This window comes from Staurois parvus, unplaced genomic scaffold (assembly GCF_062004578.1).
Source record: "Staurois parvus isolate SC_StPar_1 unplaced genomic scaffold, SC_StPar_1.0 ptg000048l, whole genome shotgun sequence".
Classification (NCBI taxonomy): Eukaryota; Metazoa; Chordata; class Amphibia; order Anura; family Ranidae; genus Staurois; species Staurois parvus.
The window spans coordinates 372,222-398,860 of NW_028317844.1; the positions used below are offsets into that span (position 1 = coordinate 372,222).

At 42.0% G+C, this 26,639-nt stretch overlaps 1 protein-coding gene across 3 annotated transcripts in view; it reads right to left on the reverse strand.

Annotated features, from left to right (window-relative positions):
• The window catches only part of LOC149470279 (tubulin epsilon chain-like), a 40,952-nt gene that overhangs the window by 8,086 nt on the left and 6,227 nt on the right, over positions 1 to 26,639 (reverse strand). Inside the window, exons 1-8 of one of the 3 annotated variants that reach the window (XM_089664470.1) lie at positions 24,765 to 24,791; positions 22,638 to 22,690; positions 16,662 to 16,719; positions 11,989 to 12,104; positions 9,957 to 10,078; positions 7,556 to 7,743; positions 4,598 to 4,767; positions 487 to 627 (exon numbers count right to left, since the gene is read on the reverse strand). In XM_089664470.1, the coding sequence (XP_089520596.1) occupies positions 487 to 627; positions 4,598 to 4,767; positions 7,556 to 7,743; positions 9,957 to 9,966 (509 nt within the window). In that variant the 5' untranslated portion in view covers positions 9,967 to 10,078; positions 11,989 to 12,104; positions 16,662 to 16,719; positions 22,638 to 22,690; positions 24,765 to 24,791. Of the gene's footprint in view, positions 1 to 486; positions 628 to 4,597; positions 4,768 to 7,555; positions 7,744 to 9,956; positions 10,079 to 11,988; positions 12,105 to 16,661; positions 16,720 to 22,637; positions 22,691 to 24,764; positions 24,969 to 26,639 lie in introns of those variants that run through there. The other 2 variants (XM_089664468.1, XM_089664469.1) reach the window with 2 other exon arrangements.

Sequence of the window (26,639 nt, forward strand, 5' to 3'; positions counted from 1 at the left end):
TAGCTTGGTTTGTGCTCTGACATGCACTGTTAACTGTGGGACCTTATATAGACAGGTTTATGCCTTTCCTAATCATGCCCAATCAACTGAATGTCCCACAGGTGGACTCCAAGCAACTTGTGGAAACAGCTCAAGGATGATCAGTGGGAACAGGATGCACCAGAGCTCAATTTTGAGTGTCATGGCAAAGGCTGTGAACACTTATGTACATGTGGTTTTTTTTATTTTTAATAAATTTCAAAGATTTCAAAATTAACTTCTTTCACGTTGTCATTATGAGGTATTGTTTGTAGAATGTTGAGGAAAAAAATTAATTTAATCAATTTTGGAATAAGGCTGTAACATAAAATTGGCAAAAGTTAAGCGCTGTGAATACTTTCTGGATGCACTATATAAAGATCTTAGAACAACTGCTATACACGGTTATACAGCACAACAAGAGGAATGGCACAGGTCAATGTACAGCCTTAGCCTCAGAGCCCTCACCTTTGTGTAGGTATATTCACATCAGCAAGTGTATAAAGAGGAGTTACGCTGGAGGTCAAATAATGCAAATGAGGGAATGGGACCAAGTTCATGGTGATCTCATTCAAATCCATATTAAGCTGCCCTTCAAATCTTGCAGAGCTGGGAGGAAAACAAACACATTAAATGTAATCTTCCGTCTCCTGCACAGCTTCTTATTCAGCTACTTTTTAGAATTTGTCATGCAAATATAAAAGCAAATATAAATGTGTTTCAGTAACAAAAGAACAAATGGCAAACTTTCAAGAGGTTATGGCTCCTTCATCTGGCAGGATAACAGTGCTAAAGTACAACTCAACTAAAACATTTTTGTTTGAATAGAATTGGGAATGGCTAGGCTCTCCTGCAGCTTTTCATTGTGGTATCTATCTACCCTCTGGGGAAATTTACTCATTTTCTGCTCCAGAGATGACAGAAGAAGATTTACTAAAACAAAAAGAAATTGTATTTATTGTTTCCCCATAGTGACCAGAATAAACCATTCCGTTTATATTTTTTCCCCATAGTGACCAGTTAGGTTTTTTTAATTTTACCTTTATGTAAACATCTGTTTGGTGCTAATAGCAGAAACCTCGTTTTTTCTTCTTCAGTTGAATCAGTCCAAAGTAAGAGGAAATCCTACCCGTCATTGGGATAATCTCATTGTAACTGTCCTATGTGCGCAGAGACTTGTTTGTTAGGAACGCATATTGGGTTTCAAAAGCCACAGCTAGTAAACAGTGTGTAGAAGTGTTTTTCTTAAAAGAAAAATGTGTTACATGAAAAATACTGGGGTTGCCATTACTAACTTCATGCTAAAAGTAGACCTTTGTTAGTCACTTGTGGCTACAATACTTTAAGTCATTGACCGAGCGCAAGCATGCAGCAAGTAAAGACAGAGTGAGGTCAGAACATCTAATTTGCATATTTTATCTGAGTTAAACTGGCCATGCAGATTTTGTCTGGTTCAGCAGAGACCACTTGAATTTTGATCCATGTACAGTAGGGTCAGGTTGGATTGACTTGTGGACAACTAGCCCGTTTGAAAAATTTCTAATGACCAACTCCACCAGTGCTGATCAATATATTCTGACTGGTGAGAAAGTCTCCCCATTGTCAGAATACATTAGCGCAGCAGGAGGGATTCCCCTATTCACCTTGATTAAGTGGATGGGGAAAATCAAATCAATTTTCTTTTATTCAACCATGTATAGCCAGCCTCAGTCACTTAAGGCCGGTCCACACTATAGAAACGCAGTCCAGATGCATTTTGATGTGTTTCGGTTAATCTTTTTCCCTTCTCAATTTAAATAGCGACATGTGTGTTCCAGTGCATTGTACCATGTTCCAGTACAGTTTTGTGCAGGAAAAATGCTGAAGTGCAGGAAGTACTTATGTGAACTATAACACTGACAACCATATAACCTACTTTCTGTGCATTTTGGATGCAGGGAAAAAAAGCACACTGAAAACGCATGTAGTGTAAACTGGCTCTTAGAAAGTACTGGAGAAAAAGGGTCAGCATTTGAGCTATGGAACTGGAATCAGAAATACATTAGCAAATGCATTGTTGGAGTTTACAAATCATGACCACTTATGGCTCGTAGCTTAAATCAGGAGACAATACAGCAGAGAGGGTATTCATAGCATACAGATTAACAAACAGGTGAGGTGTCCAAAAGCAAGATACTACCAATTATACGCATTTCTAAAACTACATTAGTTACTATGCAAAAGGTGTTTAAATATCTTTCCTATTGGAGTATGTCTAGTGAATAGTAATATTCTCCTAATTAAAAGGAAAAAAAACAACTAATTGTCTCCATGGTGTAACTTATTTTTGACATTCCAAAGTTTATCATGACCTTGAGTTGCCTCAAAGATATGGCCTTTCATGAAACCATCTATACAATTTATAAGCTCACAAAATCACAATCTTTAAAAGAAAGATATTTGAAGAGAGAAACATGGGGACTGCCATTGCTAAGCCCTTCAGAAATGCATGTTGCTTGTCATTCATGTTGACTCTTGCGTCAATACTTTGAATCACTGACTCTGAACAGCGGCACAGGTAAGGACTCCTGAGTTGCTTGATCTGCATACTTAATCTGGGTCAGTGACTTGGCAAACTGTTAAAACACAGGCAAAGGCTCACTTTATGCAATCTATTAGCTGTTCACAGTTCAAAGTAAAAAATTAATTACAAATATTTCATACTCAATGTGGACAAATTAATTAGGAATTTTGCATAAATATTTTTCTTCCTATCCTGATTTTTCTTATGTGTATGTTGTATAGATAATTTTAAATGGAGAAGGGGATCCAGAGTATTGAAAATAAACTGTGTGGATGATTTTCAGTCGTCATTTAAAGATTGCAGTTTACAGTCCTTAGACGTGGTGGCTTCATTTGTTTTGTTTTTTTGTTTTTTTTTTAGGATTTTACTCCTGTATTTTCACTTATGTATTGTGCCAATGGAGAGATAGCACTGTCACCCTAGAATAAAACTACAGAACACCTTTCCCTCTCCTCATCTTCCTAGCTGAGGGGGGGTGGCATTCAGTAGTCCGCAGAGCTGAATTGGACAGGGATGATAACATGATTTAACCACTTACCTACCGGGCACTTTTACCCCCTTCATGCCCAGGCCAATTTTCAGCTTTTAGTGCTGTCGCACTTTGAAGGGCAATTGCGCGGTCATGCAACACTGCACCCATATGAAAATTTTATAATTTTTTTCACACAAATAGAGCTTTCTTTTGGTGGTATTTAATCGCCACTGTGTGTTTTATTTTTTGCACTATAAACAAAAAAAAGAGCAAAAAAAAAATTGAAAAAAAAAATTATTTTTTTGTTTCTATTATAAAATTTAGCAAACAGGTAATTTTTCTCCTTCATTGATGTGCGTTGATGAGACTGAACTGATACGCAGCACTGATGAGGTGGCACAGATAAACAGCACTGATGGGCTGTACTGATGGGCATTGGTGAGGAGGCACGGAGGATGCTGCACCGATATGCAGCAATGATGGGCACTGATAGGCACTGCTGGGTGCAACTGCTCGGCACTGATGATCAGTGCTGATCTGCTCTGTGACAGTTGCCAGTTATCGGCAGTACTTTCCTTGTGACAGCGTGAGGAAAGTGCAGCTGATAACCGGCAACTGTATTTACATTGTGATCTGCTGTGTCAATCAGCTGTGTCTTCATGAGCTCCTGAACAGTCTGAGGTGCAACCTGGCGGGGATGGATGGACCGAAACATGATATCCCAAAGGTGTTCTATTGAATGAAGGTCAGGCGAGCGTGGGGGCCATTCAGTGGTATCAATTTCATAATCCTCCAGGAACTGCCTACTTACTCTCGCCACATGAGGCCGAGCATTTTTGTGCACCAGGAGGAGCCCAGGACCCAATTCACCAGTGTAGGGTCTGGCAATGGGTCCAAGGATTTCATCCTGATACCTAATGGCAGTCAGGGTGCCATTGTCTAGCCTGTAGAGGTCTGTGCGTTCCTCCATGGATATGCCTCCCCAGACCAGGCCTCCACAGCTTCTCCACACCTTTTCATGTCTGTCACATGTGCTCAGGGTGAACCTGCTTTCAACTGTGAAAAGCACAGGGCGCCAGTGGCAGATCTGCCAATTCTGGTGTTCAATGGCAAATGCCATTCGAGCTTTATGGTGCCAGGCAGTGAGCACAGGGCCCACTAGAGAACGTTGGTCCCTTAGGCCACCCTCATGACCCTATCCAGCTCTCAGAGTAATTGCCTGTCTCCTGGAATCTTCTCCATGCTCTTGAGACTGTGCTGGGAGACACAGCAAACCTTCTGGCAATGGCACATATTGATGTGCCATCCTGGAGGAGTTGGACTGCCTGTGCAACCTCTGTAGGATCCAGGTATCGCCTCGTGCTACCAGTAATGACACTTGACACTAAAAAATATTCCTTCAATTTTTTTTGAGCAGTGTATAAAAGACCAAAGGGAATAGAGAAGTTTTTTGTTAAATACTGCATACAACACATGAGAAGTACTTGGATCTTTGCTTACACCCAGTAACAGAAAACCATTTAAATCAAAATTAAGGTGCTTACCTTGTGAGATTTAAAAGCAGGTTTGCTACAATGTTGTTCATGGCATCAAATGGTTTCTCACTTTCTTTTACACCACCTTTATTGGAAATTAGAAGACTATTTTGCTTTACACTTCCAAGTTTTCCAGAGTTTGTCATCTGGACAATTTTGTTCACAATGTCAGCTAATGACTTAACAGAAACAAATAACATATTAATACAAAGACATAATACAAACTAAAGGAACAGAGAATAGTATATAGTATACTCCATGCTTTGTTGGTCTCCATAACATTCTGTTAATGAGAGGAAATGTGCTCCTAACCTGTTTGGCTGACAACATAGTGCCTTTTCTGCAATAAAATCCCACAAAGTGTTGGCAGCCCTGCTCAGTTCTCCCCTGCTGGACTACAAAACCACCCTTCTCATTTCCATAACATATGACAGAGGAGTCCTGTAATCCACAAAAAAAGATCTGGCAGGGCTGATAACACTTGATTGGAATTTCAGCGTGCCTCAGAAAGCTAGTACCTCACTAGATTTATGGCAGATTAATAGGTACTTTTCTTGAACTGTTAAAGAAACAAAAAACACGGAAAATGTGCAAGGATTGAAGAGATGCACTGCTTATGCAGTACTGTGCTAAAGTTTTAGACAGTTTTGAAAAAATGCTGTAAATTAAGAATGCTTTCAGAAATAGATGTGTTAATGGTTTATTTTTATCAATTAACAAAATGGAAAAGTAAATGCACAGAAGAGGAATCCAAATCAATATTTGGCGTGACCACCCTTTGCTCTTTGTTCTTCTTTACACTGAAGATAGCTCTTAATTACATTGGCTGTATGTTTGGGGTCATTGTCCTGATGCAGAATAAAACTGGGGCCAATCACACACCTCCCTGATGGTATTGCATGATGGAAAAGTATCTGCCAGTCAGAACTGAGGACACCATTGATCCTGACCAAAAGCCCCACACTTGCAAGGAACCTCCAACATGCTTCACTGTTGCCTGCTGACACTCATTATTGTACCACTCTCCAATGAACAAACTGCCTTCTGCTACAGTTAAATAGTATGACCCATCAGGCGAGAGCACCTGCTGCCATATGTTTGCACTCATCCTACGTTCTGGTGCATAGTTGAGTCACATAGCCTTGTTTCTACATCAGAGGTAAGGCTTTTTGGGTGCAACTGACACTGATGGCCAAACTTCCACAGACAGTAGACAAGTTCACCTGGGTCCCACTAGTTTCACCCAGTTCTGTGCTGATGGCACTGTTGGACATATTCCAATGTTGAAGGGAAGTAAGTATGATGTTTCCTGGGCCGACCACTGCGTCTACAATCCTCAGTGTTGCCTGTTTCTTTGTACTCCTTCAAACAGCTTTTTGAGTTGAATGGATGCTGGTTTTTCAATTGGAGTTACAAAAAATAAGTAGAATATATATATATTTTTTTTTTAAAGCATTCTTATTTTACAGCACTTTTGTACACCTGCCTATAACTTTTGCACAGTATTGTATATATTATTATTATACAGGATGTATATAGCGGCAACAGTTTGCGCAGCACTTTACAAAATGAAGGCAGACATTACAGTTACAATACAATTTGGTACAAAAGGAATAAGAGGGACCTGCTCGTCAGAGCTTACAATCTAAGAAGATGGTTCAAGTGACACAAAAAGGTAATAGCTGTGGGAAAGGAGTGGAGAAAGTAAAAACACAATGCATTAGATGTAGGATAGGCTTCTTTAAAGAGAAGGGTTTCCAGGAATCGTCTAAAGGTAGATAGATTAGGAGATAGACAGATTGGGGTAGGGAGTTCCAAAGGATGTGAGAAGCTTGGGAGAAGTCAGGAGCAGGAGGTCTTGGGAGGACCGAAGAGAGCGGTTTAATTGGTACTTTGAGACCAGGTCAGTGATGTAGCTGGGGGCCAAGTTGTGGGTGGTTTTGTAGGCTGTTGAATTTTATTTGTTGGGTGAGTGGAAGCCAGTGGAGGGATTGGCAGAGGGGGTTGGCAGACACTGAGTGGTTGGCAAGGTGGATGAGTCTGGCAGCAGCTGAGGCACCCCACTTGTCTCCACCACCACCTTATCTCAGTAATCGGCAGCAGAGAGGACAGAACTCCTCTGCCAGATCCTGCACTCCTCCATGCAGATGCGGAGAGGCCTGTCTCTGCCCCCCCACCTTGTGTAAGCAGTCAGCAGCAGAGAGGAAGACAGAACTCCTCCTACAGATCCTGTGCCTCTCTGTGCAGCTGCAGCACCCTTTTGTCTCTGCCTACCTTGGTTTCAGCATACAGCAGACTCTGGCAGCCCTCTTCTGGTCCTCTTCCAAACCTTGCACATTCTGCTTCCCAGCTCTGCCCCCAGCTTCTTCACAGCAGCAGCACAAGGTAAGGGAGGTGAACTGCAATGTGAGGGAGAGTGGGTGACTCCGACTTCTGATAATGGGAAGGCTCTTGACATCTGATGTAAGGAGGGGGGTACTTTGGACATCTGCCTATAATTAATGAGAATAATACAATTCTATTCACATGAAACTTTACTGGAGACTGCTCAGACAGAATACCATGGCAGAACCAAGTTCTGTCTGAGCAATCTCCCATAAAGTTTCTTGTGGATGATACCAGCGATGTGTGACCCTCCTTTTCAGACTTACATCATCTACTACAGACGTATTACATTTGCTTGACCAAACTGTCAAACCATCAAATGGCTGGTGTCATAACTGATCATATATGCAGCATGATGGCAGTTGAAGACCAAACAGAGGATTAGATGGCAGCTTCCTTAGCTGCAAACTATAGGAGGGTTTAGTTCCGCTTTAATATGATAAAGAGTAGATAGATTTGTAGTCTTACAGATACAACTGGCCAGTGTTTCACTATATATACACACAGTATATGTTTATTTAAAACACACACAACATGCAGTGACGGCTGAAAGAAACATGACTGTAATGTAAAGGTTCTTACTTGGTTTTCAATGGGAAGCACACAGTCTGCATGTTCAGTAAGCTCCTTCATGGCTAAAACACTGTTGTAGGGTGATGTGATTACATCATCTTCAGCTGATGGGTAGACAGAGGTGACAAACCTGTACACTTCAGGGAATTCATCCTCAAGCACATTCAATACATATGTACCTAAACCAGATCCTGTACCTGAGGGTGACAAAAGAACTGAATTAGCAATATGCGCATTCTTTGGTAGTCTACTGTTATAGCTTTAAAGAGTAACACTCTTATAATACCATATATATATTTTCTCTTTCTTAAATTGCTGCTACTTTAAAGCCCATTTCACGCGGGCGATCTGATTAGGTCTGCCTGTCAATTTTTCAGGTGGACCTGATGGGTAGGTCTACATATTCCTATGGACAGCCAGGAGTAAACAGACTTGTGTTAGTTTACATCCTCCTACCTCTGGACCGATGCAGCCCACACAAAAAAAATCTGTCCATGTCCGCTCTGCATAAACTGAGTGGACATGGATGTGTCATCTGCCTGCTCTGCTCCGATCAGAAGGAGATACAGTGGAGCAAAAAAGTATTTAGTCAGCCACCAATTGTGCAAGTTCTCCCACTTAAAAAGGTGAGAAAGGCCTGTAATTGGCATCATAGGTAGACCTCAACTATGAGAGACAAAATGAGAAAAAAAATCCAGACAATCACATTGGCTGATTTGGAAAGAATTTATTTGCAAATTATGGTGGAAAATAAGTATTTGGTCACCTACAAACAAGCAAGATTTCTGGCTCTCACAGACCTGTACCTTCTTCTTTAAGAGGCTCCTCTGTCCTGCACTCATTACCTGTATCAATGGCACCTGTTTGAACTTGTTATCAGTATAAAAGACACCTGTCCACAACCTCAAACAGTCACACTCCAAACTCCACTATGGTGAAGACAAAAGAGCTGTCGAAGGACACCAGAAACAAAATTGTAGACCTGCACCAGGCTGGGAAGACTGAATCTGCAATAGGCAAGCAGCTTGGTGTGAACAAATCAACTGTGGTAGCAATAATTAGAAAATGGAAGACATACAAGACCACTGATAATCTCCCTCGATCTGGGGCTCCACGCAAGATCTCACCCCGTGGGGTCAAAAATCCCAGGACCACATGGGGGGGACCTAGTGAATGACCTGCAGAGAGCTGGGACCAACGTAACAAAGACTACCATCAGTAACACACTACGTCGCCAGGGACTCAGATCCTGCAGTGCCAGACGTGTCCCCCTGCTTAAGCCAGTACATGTCCGGGTCCGTCTGAAGTTTGCTAGAGAGCATTTGGATGATCCAGAAGAGGATTGGGAGAATGTCATATGGTCAGATGAAACCAAAATAGAACTGTTTGGTAGAAACACAACTCGTCGTGTTTGGAGGAGAGAGAATGCTGAGTTGCATCCAAAGAACACCATACCTACTGTGAAGCATGGGGGTGGCAACATCATGCTTTGGGGCTGTTTCTCCGCAAAGGGACCAGGACGACTGATCCATGTACAGGAGAGAATGAATGCGGCCATGTATCGTGAGATTTTGAGTGCAAACCTCCTTCCATCAGCAAGGGCATTGAAGATGAAACGTGGCTGGGTCTTCCAACATGACAATGATCCCAAACATACCGCCCGGGCAACAAAGGAGTGGCTTCGTAAGAAGCATTTCAAGGTCCTGGAGTGGCCTAGCCAGTCTCCAGATCTCAACCCCATAGAAAACCTTTGGAGGGAGTTGAAAGTCCGTGTTGCCCAGCGATAGCCCCAAAACATCACTGCTCTAGAGGAGATCTGCATGGAGGAATGGGCCAACATACCAGCAACAGTGTGTGCCAACCTTGTGAAGACTTACAGGAAACGTTTGACCTCTGTCATTGCCAACAAAGGATATATAACAAAGTATTGAGATGAACTTTTCATATTGACCAAATACTTATTTTCCACCATAATTTGCAAATAAATTCTTTCCAAATCAGCCAATGTGATTGTCTGGATTTTTTTTCTCATTTTGTCTCTCATAGTTGAGGTCTACCTATGATGCCAATTACAGGCCTCTCTCATCTTTTTAAGTGGGAGAACTTGCACAATTGGTGGCTGACTAATTACTTTTTTGCCCCACTGTATGTGAGTGGATCCCTTGCTGATCAGAGCAGAATCCACCCCATGTAAAAGGGTCCTAAAGCAGACATCCACAAACAGATATGGCATTTGAACAGCAATGGGCACGTTGGAATTTTTAATTCAAACTTCTATTTATGTAAAAATGACCAAGTTAATCCTTTTTATGCCTATGAGCTAGCTTGGCACATACTGAATAATGAATATGCTTTTCAAGCCTGCTGGTGCATGATCAGGTTTCATGTCCACTATTAATGTTCATCTTACCTCCTCCCATTGAATGAATCACAAAGAAACACTGCAGACAATCACACTGCTCTGCTGTCCTCCTCAAATTCTCTACGATCTGCTCCCGGTACTGAGAGCCATACAGCTTGTGACCAACTGCCCTACACATACAAATGAATAGGTACATATCTTCAGGAATCATTGTAATCATTATAAACATTTTAATTCAGAAATGGTAATGACTGTTTTCAACAAAATTTGCTGTAACTAAATATTTTTTAAACCCTGCTGCATAGTTCACACCACACATTATCTTTAAGTGGTTCTAAGGTCTAACAGGTTTTTCTTTACCTTAGTGCTCGTTCACACCAAAGTACAGAGATGCCAGTTTTTCTGCATGTGTTCTGCAAGGGCACAATGAAATCAATTGTTCTCTATGTGTCCTGTTCACACCTCAACACTAGTATCATTTTTTTCTGTGCAGGAATCAGCAACATGTATAAAACTCATTGAAGCGCACATGAAAACTGACGTAAACTGATGTCTCTGCAAGTGAAATCTGCATGGCAGTTTCAATTTGTTTTTTAATTTTTTTAAGTGCCCTGCTAACTGTTCCCCCCACCCTCATCCGTGAATACATTCTTGATTCCTGTCACCAGTCCAGCAAGCCAAAATGTCCTATCAAACTCCTGTGTAGAGAGGGGATTGATAGGGAATTTATACTCTACATGCCACAGCTGAAATGTGGAGATAGGTGGGAGGAGGATGTGGGTCCCTTTGAAGAAGAACAATGGCACCAAGCACTTGAACTTACTCCTAGGGTATCATGATATCCCTCTCAACAGTTGACACAACTATTTATTTTACACAGGGTTCATTATACCCCATAGTGCTTGCACACATGGTACACGCGTTGTATGGTACATAATAGGTCACTGATCCATATGTTGTGGCGATGTCCTAAAGTACATCGTTATTGGACCATAATTTTCAGTATACTAACCAGCATATGTTCTACACAGGTCCCTATAGACCCTAAGAGTACTATATTGGGTATTATCCAGGAGGAGGTGTTACCCTCGGATTATAATATGTTATGTATCAGAACCCTGTACCTTGCTCGCCAACTTATTTTGCAAAAGTGGTTACCGCCTAATCCTCCAGCACAAACACAATGGAAAGAAGCAGTGAGTTCCACAATAAAAAATGGGAAGAATTTACATACAAGCATAGAGGCTGCCCTAAAAATTCCATAAAATCCGGGACCGCTGGCTATCCTCTAACGACCCCTCCCTTTCCTCCACTGACTCCAGAGAACTTATTAGAATGTACTATATAACATTTGTGATTTATGCTCTTTATGTGTCATTTCGGTGTCTAATGTTAACATACCTGCTCACACAAGCTGTGTTTCCAATGGAAATTGCAGACCGAAATTGTGTTACTCCTACAAGATGGTATTTGTGTTGTGAAAATGGAAGCCACTTGTTTACTCTCTTTCTATTGTTTTTCTTTTTACTACTACTCTCCGATACTGAGGTATCTGTCTCTTTTGTTTTTATTGTTACTCTATTTTTTTTTTCGTTATTATAGAAAAAGTTGTTCAATAAAAAAAAAAAAAATCCTGTGCAGAGAGGGCAGGGAGTGTGGCTTATTGGCGCTGTGTGTCTATGAACGCACAAAGTCCAACTTCAGAGTGCGCCCACAGCTTGCTATGCTGGCACCCGCTGACAGAAGGAACAGAGGCATGCCAAGAAGACGTAAAAGACCACTTTGTGCATTACGGTAAAATAGATTTATTTTAAATTAAAAAAAAGGTATTATTGTAATAACTAGATTTAAAAGACATAAAATATTACTTCTTGAAATTACTTTGATGTGTTAAAGGTTATATGAGATATATATGTAGCACATGCACCTGTGACAGTTGGCTCTGAAGATAGTCAAATACTAAAGCTCTGCTGAAAAAGTTACCGTAAACAATGCTCAATTAAAAATGACAGCCAGCTGTGGCTCCCAGACCTCGGTTTATGTACCAATACTCTACAGATATGTAGTATTAGGGTCTTACCAATTATTTCCTGATCCTGACACATCAGTAATGAGCTGCTTGCTATCAAAAAGGTCTCAAAGAGGCCCTTGTAATATCTCGTTTACAGCACCTTCTTCCATATCTATCAAGACAGCCTAATGAAAAACAAAAACACATTTAGCATGATTTTGATCACTGTACTTACAGGCACTAGGCAAATAAATATATTGGTCTTTCTCATGAGTGTTTGTGAGGGACTTTTAATGTTGTGATGCTTTCATTATGTACTTGATTCCAGGAATGTGGGGAAAAAAAAAAATCTAAACATTAAAGTATTCCCTATGCAATAATAAGCCTAATACTAAGGCTTTGTAAAAAGCAATGAAAGTGCCGTAACCCACATTAGTAATATTCCACCAATCATAGGTGGATCTGCACACTTCTGGTACCGGTCCTGCTATTACTGTTCTCCAAAGTGTGAATGTGGTGGGGGTGCTAAGAATCATTTAGCTAAGGTTCTTTCTGCTTCCAACATAAAGCCAAATATTTACCAAGTACTCTGTTTTGATGCCCAATTGCAAAGAACTACAGGATCCCACATCTGTGTGAATGCATACTAAACTAATTTTCCCACAAGCTCTAATGGTAGCTTGCTCCTTCCACTTTCCATTCCACAATTTGCAGCCAATAAGAGAACATGGGAAGTGGGCAGGGACTGGTTACTACAAAACCATGTCATTGTTGCTTTTAACATAAGAGTGCCACCCAGAATTTAAGAGATCCTGTGATGACTGCAGTTTTAATCAGCAGTCAGTTCACTCCCTTTCACCACACCACAGGTCTGTTTTCAAACTTGATTCTATCTCAAGCACAAAATTAAAACAATAAAATATCCCACAACCTGTTAAAAAATTAATAAAAAAAAAAACCCAAAAAACGTTCGCTGTAATACTCCATCGCTGTCACCAACAGATCCACTGCTCTGTGATCCGGTGTTCTTATGTGTTGAATGATGCCCATCATCATTCATTTTACTTCCTGAGAGCCAAGGGTGTCAAGGACTCACCGCCTGGGGGCATGTCATCCAACAACACTAGGTGCACAGGAGAAAGCTGCAGAGAGCAGCACCATGTTGCTTCTTTAACCTGCCTGCCTCAATAAATAAGCCTACATCTGTGTAGCCTATTATGCATATTTTGTTACTCATCAGTAGTGTGAACAGCAAAGTTATTAGCAGATTAATCAGTTAAAAAGTACAAATTTACACTGGAAAGTAGCATAAAAAATATTTAGCTCACTGTTGGACTTTTTCTGATGTTGCATGACAGAGGAAGGTACTAGACTACGTATCTGGCGGTCCTAGCCCTTGGTCATGCCCCTCTGAACAAAGATCTTCACAATATATGAGCAAGTGAGCAGCCTTTCCATCTTGGGGACACCAGATATTGTCCTCCATCCCATGCTCCCAGGATTAATTTCAAATGCCATCAAGGGTCTCCTTTGCATTTTTCTTATAGCAGCTAGAATGGTAATACCCAGACACTGGAGAACTAACAACCCTCTTACTATCCAGGAATGGGTTCCTGAACGTATCCATTCACACTACAAGAAGGAGCGGACAGCTCAACTCCAAGACAAATTTGCCCCATTTCAAAACGTACAGAGAAGCAGAAAGTGCATCTAAGAGCATATTCCAGACTAAATTGGAATAGGAGTTAAAACACTGGAAGCTCACCTCTTTCAGTAGCAAAGATAACACAAGGAGTGTAACTTTTTTTTTTTCTTCAGATCAGTATCACGAGTGGAAATAGTTTGAGAAAGCTTCCTTCCTCTAGGACAGTGGTTCTCAACCTGGGGGTCGCGACCCCTTTGGGGGTCGAACGACCCTTTCACAGGGGTCCCCTAAGACCATCAGAAAACACATATTTCCGATGTGTAAAGAGCAGCTACTGTGTAGAAAGCAGCTGCTGTGTTGAAAGCAGCAGTATTGGAAATAAAACGACACTCATGAATTATAATTACTGGGTAAATAATTTTATGGTTGGGGGTCACCACAACATGAGGAACTGTAATAAAGGGTCACGGCATTAGGAAGGTTGAGAACCACTGCTCTAGGAGACAATTCGTATGTAGCCAAGATACACTCTGTGTATTATTTAGGCCATTAAAAGAGACAAGCTTCCCGCTTTTTACCTTTATTTCATCTGATACTGGAGGATATTATCAGAGGTGCTTTCTATTCCTCTCTTCTAGCTGGATTTCTCTCCTACCTGTGGTGGTTTGGATATTCAGAAACCTTGGAGGATCCTTGCAGCAATTGACAATTACCTTACCTGAAGGGCTATCTTGCTGGTCCCCTTCACAAGGGATTTTTTTTTTTTGTAGATGCCATTTCAAAAACACAAGTGTAACGGCGTAGACCCAGAGACTGACGCAGTCCTCCATTTTGTTAAGAACCTCCATCTTGGCAAAGGGGTTAACCATCCTGACAAACATATTTTCCCCCCTCCCTTTCTGAGAGTCCCAGTGACATTTGGCCAGTGTGTATGTGTGTCACAGAGGGGTCATAGGAGCTATAAAGCCCCCCAAGGGAGCCAGGGCTTCCCTGTCCAAAGAACCTGCAAATTGTAACACCTCGTAAGAGATAAGGCAAGCTTTCCCAGGAGTTGAAAGATTCCAACCTAATAAACCTAATTCAGCGTATGTGACAGAATCAGATAACCTTTGTTAAAATCCATTTTTCCCATATGTCTCATATCTTGGAATATGAGAGACTTGCATAAAAACCAGACATATCGTCAGATTGGCCACGAGAAGGCAAACAGTTTGGTAGGTCACTTGCCTTGTCTCAAATACACAGGAAAGCAGAAAAATAGATCTCGTAAACTGTTCAGTATAGAATTACATATTTCATCTCTAATCAATCCTCAGACGTGTCTGCATAATAATCTACCCGCGGGTGGAATGTCACTTGTGCAGATGGAAAGTTATGGGCCAAAATATGAGTTAAGGGAGATTTTGGCTCTAGTTGAGGTATCCGCTGTGGGAACTCGCTTCCAGTGGTAGAGCTTTTCCTTTCAAAAGCACACAGCAACTCACTTCTTTAAGGGCCTTTTTGCCCAATTTTAAAAATAAAGTTCCATAACATGCTTCCCACGCAGGGGTATCCACCGTCAAGCAAAAACAACAAAAATTCAGCCTCCTGGCTTGTACGCAGTTTGATGTCTCCTGCAGACTGTTCCCAAATTATGGCTCTCGCACACAGCTGGCCACTAGCACACAGCTAGTCTCCTTGGTGGAGCCCTCCTGACTCCTGTCTTCCAGGTGGAGCCCTCCTGAATCCATCTGCCAAGGTGGAGCCCAGAACCCTGGTCCTGACTCTATGAAAAGGCCTGCACACACCTGTGCAATCAGTCTCCTGGCTATTCCCAAAACCTGGTCCCAGGATTGGAGATTTCATCCCTCCCAAATAGCTTTGAAATCTCCAGGCTCCAGGTCCCAAAATGGACCTTACAAACAAATGAGGAAAGTGAAAAGCAACTTTCCTCTGTATCAAACACTTACCCCGGAGCCCCTCAACCTGCCTTGTTGAGAATCCTGGGTGACAGATCGGCACACTATCACACCGCCCACACCTACACGCCCTAAACGGGGTATTGGTCCTTGACTTCAAAGACACCCCCTGCTGGGGAACTACAAATTATGATGTCAGGCCTAAGAAAAGAAGAAGTTGAAGACGTCTCCCATTTTAACATCAGTACCACCTGGGGAGACCCGTGCCCTTTCGCTCTGAAACTTGGATCTGCTAACCCAGGACTTTGGCAAATACCTTAACCCTTTCACCTCTCTCTGATATCTCTTTGCTGTTAGTCTCTGCATATTATATATATACCTATCTTAGTTACCTCTTTTCTGTAAATATTTTTATTGCACCCGTTTGACCTTTTAGTAATAAATCTTTCCTTCTGAAAGTCTTGAACTGTTTCTATAGCGCTTTATTGCAATTTACGAATTCCTGCCTCTAAAGAGAATGCTACTGTGGTCGTTTAACCCTCTGTATAACCATGTTATACAGACGATTACCTCAACCATTATAGTGTTATTGCTGAGATTGCCGATTTTCCTCTCTGTACAAAAAGGAGGTGGTGGCAGTGTGAAGGGTTAATTGCGTAATTAACCTGACCGAGTAACAATCGCTCAGGCTGCCGGTACATTGATTGTGGTCCAATTAGCTGGAAAATCCTTCTGCAGGGTGCAGCTGGGTGTGACATTGTTACCCACGTGACATCGCGGTTTTAGATCGGCTAGTCCTTCGGTCACGAGTTTGGTGAGAAGGTCTGGGGTCTGATGCCGTGATCGTGACAACAGGTGCTTATGACTTTTTAAAATTATATAGCTAGAGCTGAAGTGCATCTGAGATTTCAGAAAGTAGTTTAATTACAGTAGTTTAAAACATGCAACATATTTAACAAGGTATATCCCCACCAGGCAATGAATAAGAGTATGAGTAAAGTGCTAAATTAATTCATAGCATAATTGGGTTGTACATGACTTAGAAATATTTATAATAAAAGTCTCCATTACATTCTTTGATAACCATAGTCATACTTTGTGTGATCAGCAGGACAGAAGCTACATTATTGTGCAGTCATAACAGCACCGGTACTTTTAGAGATGTTCATTCAAGATGCAATCAGTATCATTTTTCTTACCCGTGCTTTAAGTGAGCAAATCTTCCCTCTCTGAACATCTGGTTTGACAGCTTCAGCTCTTGAAAACAAAGACAATTTTCTTTTTAAACAATATTTAAACAGCTCTCCTATTCACCACAAACTGACTGGGACACTGGTAAGCATTTTACCATGTCTAAATACTAAAACATTGTTTTACAATGCACTTATGACTAAAGAGTATTTTCACACATGACTTTTCCTCAAACTGTAAAAGTCCTTCAAGACAACAGGCTTGCATCCTCTCATCACAAACTTTTTAAAGCATACTGAACACCCCAAAAAATGTAAGACATTGCCAGCTCTTAGATGTAGTAGCTGTTTTCTTTCTTTGCTGGCTTTTTTAACCTGGTAATTCTGTGAACATACTTCTTGACCTTTCATGTATACACTCATTTCTTCACTGTATCTAGGTTGCAATATGGGGTAGATTTCTGCCCTTCATATCCATTACATAGTGGATCAATGGGATTAATAGTTTACACAATAGAAATACGATTCTTAACTTTCTGTTAAACTTACAGAAAGTGACAAGGACACTGCATTTCAAATATTTTCTGTAATTGATAAAAATGTTCTTAGCCTGAAAAGTGAAGTAAGCTACAATGTACCTAATTTTTGTTGGCTTCTCAGTTTCAATAATATTTTAATAAGTAAACACAAGAAAATAAAAATCATAAATATATATTTTTTTCCCCCAAATGTACAAAAGTATGCATCTGAATTTAACCCCTATATGCCAACATAACATAAATATGCGGCACCACTACAATGGGCTTTTTGCCATGGGGCCACATATTTCCATATCTCCCTTTTCCTGGGAGCTCGCCACACAACGCGCTCCCAGTATGGACACCAGGGTCTTACCGAGAGCTAACGATCGGGACCCAGAACTCCCAATTCAGGGTCACCTGATCACTGCGATAGCCTCTGATTGGCTATAAGAGAGATCAGTCACTGTGAAGCCTGCCTCCGTGTTTTCTTGCTCTGAATGGAGGAGAGAGATACATTGTATCTTTCTCTCTTCTTGCAGAGAGAGAGAGAAAAAAAAAAACCTAGATCAAGGTTTAATTTAGGTCAGTGTCTGAGTCAGGTAAGAGTCAAAGTCAAGTTCAGTATACCTTGGGTAGGATTTTTTTTTTTTAAAGTGCCAGTGTGTTTTAGGTAGGACAAAAAAAAGAAAAATGCTCACTTATGTTTCTGGGCTGTACTATGGGTACAAACAACAATTAACAAAACACATGTGGTATCGCTGCGATCGTCATAAGCAGAATTAATTTTGGGTTGTTTTTTGGTGGTAGGTGCTGGTATTAACAAGAAACATATTGCTAAATTAAATAAAATATATATGTTTTTACTATTTTGGGCCAGGTTTCCTTTGATAATAAAAAAAAAAAAAAAAATCAGGCGATATCCATAACCATTTACCACCAAATAAAAGCTCAGTTTGCTCTGAAAAAAAAACAAAACAAAAAAACAAGGTAAAATTCTCCTGGATGAACAAAGTAGTTGTGAGGATATGTACAGTTTTACTAACACATGTCAAAGTAAAAAAAATTGTGCTTAGGCATAAAGATTTGTTTTAACCTTCAGCGTGAAGGGGTTAAGTAAAAAAGTTAGGCACAAAAGTAACAATATAAGACAAGGGCAATATAAAAACAGGTCACTATGCAGCAAGAACTTCCAAGTATTAGTCAATTCCATTAACCAATCTGACATAAAAGGTAAACAAACCCACAAAAATATAGCAATAGCAAAATTACAAACCAACCGAGGGTTAGGGAGGTTTACACCACCAAGTCATTATTTTATAGTAGGGAAGTACACCTTTTTAGAGTAATCAACTGTAGAATCGGGATTCCAGCTTAAAGTGATACTAAAACCTTGTATTTGTTTTTCTACCTAAAATAAAAAAAAAGAGGTTTATGCTTTCCTGCTTTGTGCAAAGATATTGCACAGAGGGACCCTTTACCTTATATTTTGAGGTCTCCCACTGGTGCTGTCCACTCCTCTCCTGAGTGTGCCCCCATAGCAAGCCGTATCCTATGGGGGCTCATATGCGGGTACATTTCCCAGGCTGGGCTGTGTGCATCAACAGACACACAAAGCACAGCTTGGCCCAGCCTCACCTCCCTCCTTACTGGATTTGACTGACAGCAGCAGGAGCCAATGGCTCCCACTGCTATCAGTCTGTCCACTGAGAACAGGGAGAAAGACCAGTGCTGCTGCAGATGCGGTTGCAATGCTTTACAGACTCTTCAGAAATAAAACAAAAAAAAAAACACAACAGGAAATGCACGTTTTTATCTGCCAATAAATGTGCATTTATTATTTTTTTTAAAAAGGTGAACTTATCCTTTAATACCTTTACATACACTGCTACAAATATTAAGAGTCTTTTAACAATGTAAATAACCTTTTTACACGTTAGAGACATGAGAAAGCTATGGAAGCTGCCACTGCTGACCTCCTTCTGAAAATTCTATTTCCCTGGCTGCTATATAGATTCTCTGGCTGCAATAATTTGAGTCACTGACCTGGAAAAATTATGCAGATCCACAAAGCTGAGGAAAAGTCAGAAGTCTATATCTGCATGCTTGTTCCCAGTCAGTGATTTAATGTACACAAGGAAAAAAAAAAGATCAGGATACAGTGACTGAACTAGTAGCCACTTCTGATGCTAGCCATTAGTGCTGTGGCAGTAGTATAGATGACAACGGTCCTGTCAGAATGAAGACCAATCAGCATGGTTACTGATTAGTATGCTAGACAATCACAGCGATCACATGGCATTGCTTGCAAGCAAGCTTGGCAGGCCAGCAGTTGCATTATATATACCGTATTTTTCGCTCCATAAGACGCACCTGACCATAAGACGCACCTAGGTTTTAGAGGCAGAAAACTGGGGAAAAAAATATTCTGAACCAATGGACTGCAGACATAGTACAGAAAATGACCAGAGACTGAAGACACAGTACAGGGGATGACCAGAGACTGCGGACACAGTACAGGGGATGACCAGAGACTGCGGACACAGTACAGGGGATGACCAGAGACTGCGGACACAGTACAGGGGATGACCAGAGACTGCGGACACAGTACAGGGGATGACCAGAGACTGCGGACACAGTACAGGGGATGACCAGAGACTGCGGACACAGTACAGGGGATGACCAGAGACTGCGGACACAGTACAGGGGATGACCAGAGACTGCGGACACAGTACAGGGGATGACCAGAGACTGCGGACACAGTACAGGGGATGACCAGAGACTGCGGACACAGTACAGGGGATGACCAGAGACTGCGGACACAGTACAGGGGATGACCAGAGACTGCGGACACAGTACAGGGGATGACCAGAGACTGCGGACACAGTACAGGAGATGACCAGAGACTGCGGACACAGTACAGGGGATGACCAGAGACTGCGGACACAGTACAGGAAATGACCAGAGTCTGCGGACACAGTACAGGGGATGACCAGAGACTGCGGACACAGTACAGGAGATGACCAGAGACTGCGGACACAGTACAGGAAATGACCAGAGACTGCGGACACAGTACAGGAAATGACCAGAGACTGCGGACACAGTACAGGAGATGACCAGAGACTGCGGACACAGTACAGGGGATGACCAGAGACTGCGGACACAGTACAGGAGATGACCAGAGACTGCGGACACAGTACAGGAAATGACCAGAGACTGCGGACACAGTACAGGAGATGACCAGAGACTGCGGACAGTACAGGAGATGACCAGAGACTGCGGACAGTACAGGAGATGACCAGAGACTGCGGACACAGTACAGGGGATGACCAGAGACTGCGGACACAGTACAGGGGATGACCAGAGACTGCGGACACAGTACAGGGGATGACCAGAGACTGCGGACACAGTACAGGGGATGACCAGAGACTGCGGACACAGTACAGGGGATGACCAGAGACTGCGGACACAGTACAGGGGATGACCAGAGACTGCGGACACAGTACAGGGGATGACCAGAGACTGCGGACACAGTACAGGGGATGACCAGAGACTGCGGACACAGTACAGGGGATGACCAGAGACTGCGGACACAGTACAGGGGATGACCAGAGACTGCGGACACAGTACAGGGGATGACCAGAGACTGCGGACACAGTACAGGGGATGACCAGAGACTGCGGACACAGTACAGGGGATGACCAGAGACTGCGGACACAGTACAGGGGATGACCAGAGACTGCGGACAAAGTACAGGGGATGACCAGAGACTGCGGACACAGTACAGGGGATGACCAGAGACTGCGGACACAGTACAGAGGATGACCAGAGACTGCGGACATACTACATCATATAAAGTCCCAACAGGGCCCCTCCACCCAGAATATCAAATGATCTGACACAATACACCAAGGAAAAGGACTACAACTCCCAGCATCTGTCATTTTAACTTACAGAAGGCAGGGGGCGCACTGAGCTCCGAGGACAGGCCACACCAGCAGATAGGACCGGACTGTAGAGCAGGGAGCACATTATGGACACATGCCAGGAAAGGGGAGGCGCTGTAAGGACAGGCCACACCCGCAGACCGGACTGCAGAGCTGGGAGCTCAGTACATAGACATGCCAGGAGCGGGGACGAGCTCCGAGGACAAGCCACGCCTGCAGGGCGGACCGGACTGCAGAGCAAGCTGGCTGGGTTCGGCGAGGGGACTGCCTGCTATGAAGAGCTGCGGGGTCAGCCCGCTGAGAGAGGGCAAGGTGAACTTTGGTGACAGCCTGCAGTGGGAGGGGACAGGCTGCACTGGGATGGGACAGCCGCTGGCACTAACACGGCGGCGGTGACAGGTGGAGGACTGGTCAGTATTCGCTCCATAAGACGCAGAGACATTTTCCCCCATATTTTTTGGGGAAAAAAGTGCGTCTTATGGAGCGAAAAATACGGTATATATATATATATATATATTTCAAATGTAAATTGCATTTTTCCACATGTATCAGATTATAAAATACAAATAAAAATCTCAGCGGGGTATTTAGTTCATAAAAGTGTGCTACACTATGTCCTTCCACAACACTGTAAACATTTTTAGGTATTCAAATTAATCATTGAGGTATATTTATAAGGCAGTAAATATGACATTCACCAATAATGCACTGCAGATGAATCTTCCTGATGTTTGTGTTTTATATTACAGTAATTGATTTACCTGCAGTGAATATCACATTTACGGCTTTAAAATTATGCCCCACAAAGTTATTGCCAAGTTACCACTGCATACTGATACCACTAAATTTGTCCCATGTATCTAGGTTTCATTGACGCCAGAAAGGCAGTATGACCAGCTAACATTGTCAGAAAGAGAGGTCAAAATGGCAGTCATTGTGTTTCTTTCATGACATATTTAATGGCCAGGGAGATATCAGTAAAGAGGTCTTGGTAAGAGCAGTCCTACAACCTGGTGCAAGCTATAGGACTACTAAAAGCCTATTCACACGCATGTGAATTGCAACACATGAGGTAACCCACACACAAAGATGTGAATGGCCCTATATAGTTCCCCTTAAACATATACTAAACCGTATTGCATTCATGTAAACCAGCCACATAGGAGAGAATGGAATTTCTATTTCAAATGCATTTTTATTCATGTGTTTTACTGCATGAAAATGGTCAGGTTTGAATAGGCACTGATACTGGCCACATGCAACAAATCAAACTGTATAAACCACCCAAGCATGATGTTAGCGGGCCAATGAACACCTGGAACCACTACAATCATCCTCTAAATTAATTTACCAACATGACAGACTGTCCTGACCGATACAAAGCTTTCTGAGATTAATTTAAGTCAAGGGATCCATAGCACTGACATCCAGTTCTTCAGATTATGCACAATAGTTTTTCAGGGCTGTGCAAGCAGCAGATTTAAAGTTTCTTATTTTTCTGCATGAACAATAACCCTTACCTTGTATCAACATTTCTAAAAAAGCTGCACAGAGCTTCATCGTAAATTCCTTTCTGGAAAAAGAAATGGTTTGCATCTGGTTATATATTTTTAAAACACTAAAAAGATGCAAGAACAGCTCTACAGTATTCATTTGCCTATGGCGTGAACCTAACCACAAATGTAACGGTCTAGGCTTCAAATGATTCCTCTGGAGCTCTTTAAATTAGAACTATGGCTTCCCATATATATTAGGCTGCATCTGTGGTTACCAATTTACCTTATCTCCCCTACATAGTCTCACAATACTGGCTGACCCTACCAGTGTAGTTCATCTAATGCAGCTTCCTGTGATGGGGGGACAACACTGCTGCACTGCTACCAAATTCAAAGCAGCATTGTCACTCATGCAAGCTGTGTCTGCTTGTACTACAGTAGGATCAGAAGATGTTGAGGGGGCGCAGCTATTAACTAGTCCTGACCAGTGCTTTCTGGATTGATAGAAGCCACTGTGCTGCTGTACCTCCACCACAATGTAAGATGCCATGTCTGGGAAGAGAGTGTGTAAGGCACAAATGAAGGAGGATTTGGCTCACTCAAGGGAGAGATATGAACGGTTTGCTTTTTAAACTTTTTAAGACTCTTGCATCACATAGCAACTGGATTTGAAACCTGGATTCACATGTTACAATGTGATTGGACAATGTCTGTACATCCTCCTTTAGATCCACCAACAACTGTATAACGCAAGTGCCTGCCTAAACAATTCATTTATTTTGTATCCAGTCAGGGTGGCTGTGGTTGCTGGGAAGGAGATTGTACAATCAAATTGTAATGTATGGTGCAAGCTTTAAAGACTAGACCTAGGTTGTCCACAGATTCTTGACTTGGCATTTGAAAGATAAATGACAGGAGGTAAACCAGGTTTTCAGCCTCTTGATTGCCCACAAGGAGTGACGTGATCCTACACATGTACACAGAAGTCAGTCAATCATGTGCAACAGCACAGGAGGCTGTGAGCAAGCAGGCAAGTGTCTTATTGCAAAAGAGACATACCACGTGTCTTCTGCAATAAAGAGCTGCCTCCTCCCGATTTTTTAAATGCTAAGGTTAGTTCCACTATAATTAAGGCTTTGGTTAAAATGCATTAGCACTTTGCTGAGTTTGATAGAATGCACCAGCTTCCTCGTCTTTTATTGACTAAAGCATTGTGATGGATCATAGTCGGACTCCAGCTCATCAAATTGTATGCTTTGGAGGTGTGCAGGAGCCTGGGCTGTTGAGGTCAACATCCCTGGAGTGAATACTGGCATGAGAGTTACCCTTGTGACACTTTTACATTTTTAAGCTATCACAGGCTCACTTTAACGTCTTAACCTCAGCATGTATTCACAGCATTGACCATGAGCAGAAACATACTTTAAAGGATAAGTTCATCTTTGGTAACATGTTACACCCGTATTTAGGGTGTACCATGTTACCAAGATTACCTGCCTGCACCTGCCCTGATACCCCATTGTGACAGTGGGCAGGGGACCTTCTCCCCGCACCCGCTGTTACAATTCAAGACAGCACAGTAATGCATGGCTGCACCCACACGGCAGCATCATTCATTCAGTTTCCTGTGAATTAATGAACTACAAGGGTGCTGGCGAGCTCTCTTGTAGCTCATTGATTCCTCCTGGACTGACTGCCTGTATAGGAGGTACAGCAGACAGTTGACAGAGTCTGCAGGATCCTGACATTGCACCTGTGCTCTGCTGATTGTGGGTGCAATGATTTATAGGCTGCAGAGTATACAAAAATAATAAATGCACATTTTTTTTACCTGCAAAAAGATGTGTATTTATTATTATTTTTATTTATTTTTTTTTTTCAAAAGGTAAACAGCATTTAAGCCAAACAGCTCAGCATAAGCAGCCACATGAACACTTGGTGAAGTATTTACTTTGCTTTGGACTAAGTTGAAGATGAGCTGTCATTAATGTTGTCCCTGCAGACCTGCTTCTCCAGAACGCCTTCTCTGATTTGGTACCACTCAGGACTATTTTGAAGTGCAAGTCACCAAAGGAGCTTTAAACATAAAGTACGTGCCACCTTGGATTTAACAAAAAAAAAAAAAAAAATCTGAAAAGGAAGTTGTTTTACCTTGTTGACGGAAGCATGTTCTCTCAATGCAAGGTCCCAGAACCTGCACCCAATCTGATTTCCACACTGCCCAACTACACGAGAAAATAAGAGCAATACAAATCTTAAAACATTGTCAGAATTGATCTGTTGCTTAGGCTATAATTTTGTAAGACAGAATGTTCCCACGTTCAAAGCAGTTTCCAATTTATTGTCTTCATATTTCAGTCTGAGAAGAAGCTACATTTTTACAAGTATTATTTTGGATTATAGGAAGATACCCACTTAGGGAATATCTAAAATCCACACAGATGGGGAGATTTGCTAAAACTGGTGCAACTGTACATAGTAACCAATCAGCTTCCAGGTTTTATTGTCAAAGCTTAATTGAACAAGCTGAAGTTAAAAGTTGATTGATTATGCACAGCTGCACCAGTTTATCTCTGGGTTTACAAACTAGCCTGCAGGCTGTGGGCTGGTTGCGGGTGTAGGAATTGTACGTGTTCCCGCACCTGCAATGGAATCGTGCTGCTCAGACCGCAGAACGTTTTTTAAAAAGGTACATGCATCTTTTTAATGCAGGAGATGCAAGCACAGCAGCCCATTGAAATGAATGGGCTACCGTGCCCAAGCAAATACAGACAGCACGGTCCGCACTAGTGTGAACCAGGCCTTCGCAAATCTCCCCCACAGAATTGGAACTCAAAGATCTTTTAGCAACTGCACTCTTCTTACCATTTACTAATGACGATAACTAAAAGTATGTCCGTAAGTTCAGCATGTTCATTCAATGCATGGTCTGATTATGAAAGTGGCACAAACATGGAGTCTTTACAGCAATCTCTCTGTGACTCAGGGTAACATGTGGCTGAATAGCATAGCCCCTAAAAGACTCTACAACAACAGAGAGTTGAGAAACTGAGAAGCTGATCTTTCAAGAGTACATAATAAACTAGAAAAGCTACAATTTCTGGGGAAATTGTGTGAAGTGTTCTTGCCTCCACCAGTAGTCTACAACTCACACTCTAGCTTTTGTCACTCTGCTGCCTGCTCACACACCTGGCGTATGGCAACTCACTCTACAAGGGCAGAGAAGAGCGGTTAAAAACAAACTGCTCCAACTTGCTCACTTCACTGGTGGTTGCTATCTTCAAATGGTTGTAGTTTAAAAACTATAAATTCTACAGCGAAGAGCTTTATATTGTGAGAATCACAAGACCCAGACCTACATTTTGCATAGTATGTCTCTGAAATGTTAAAAATAAAAGGCACAGTCACATTTTAGATATTGCCCTTCAAATTTGAGGTGGCTAGAGTGGAGTTTCAATGAATGTCAATGGGCGGCGTGAGTTGCAAACAAATGGTCATATTGTGAAAACTATCAGGGCTATGGCTTAGCCCTGGACATTTTATAGTGGCAGCAGGGATAGCTGAACGTTTTGATATAAGATTTGTGTAGGTGGGCTTGAAAATGAGGGAGTGATGGCAGTTTAGAAATCATGTCCTGATTTTTCGGCTCACACTCTAGCTTTTGTCAGCTCTCACTCTAGTTTTGAACATTCTGCCATTCGTTCCTATGGGACCAATTTCACCACAAAAACGCCAATATTTCGTGAACCATGCAGTGAAACGTTCCACAAAGTAATAGCACACCAATCGGGAACAATCCGCACGTTTCTGTATATTACTGTCTATGTAGTGTAAAAACTGTGGGAGGAGTTAGGGTGGTAAATTTGGCTATAATAATAAGAATATATATGTGAGATAACAGTAAGTGGTCTTGCCATGCAAGAACACTTCACAATACTAAGCCTTTACAGACAATAGCATACTAGTTTACCAAAATATATTTACCTTACTAAGGGCTGGCTCGTGGTGCGGGAAAGCCGTGTTTCA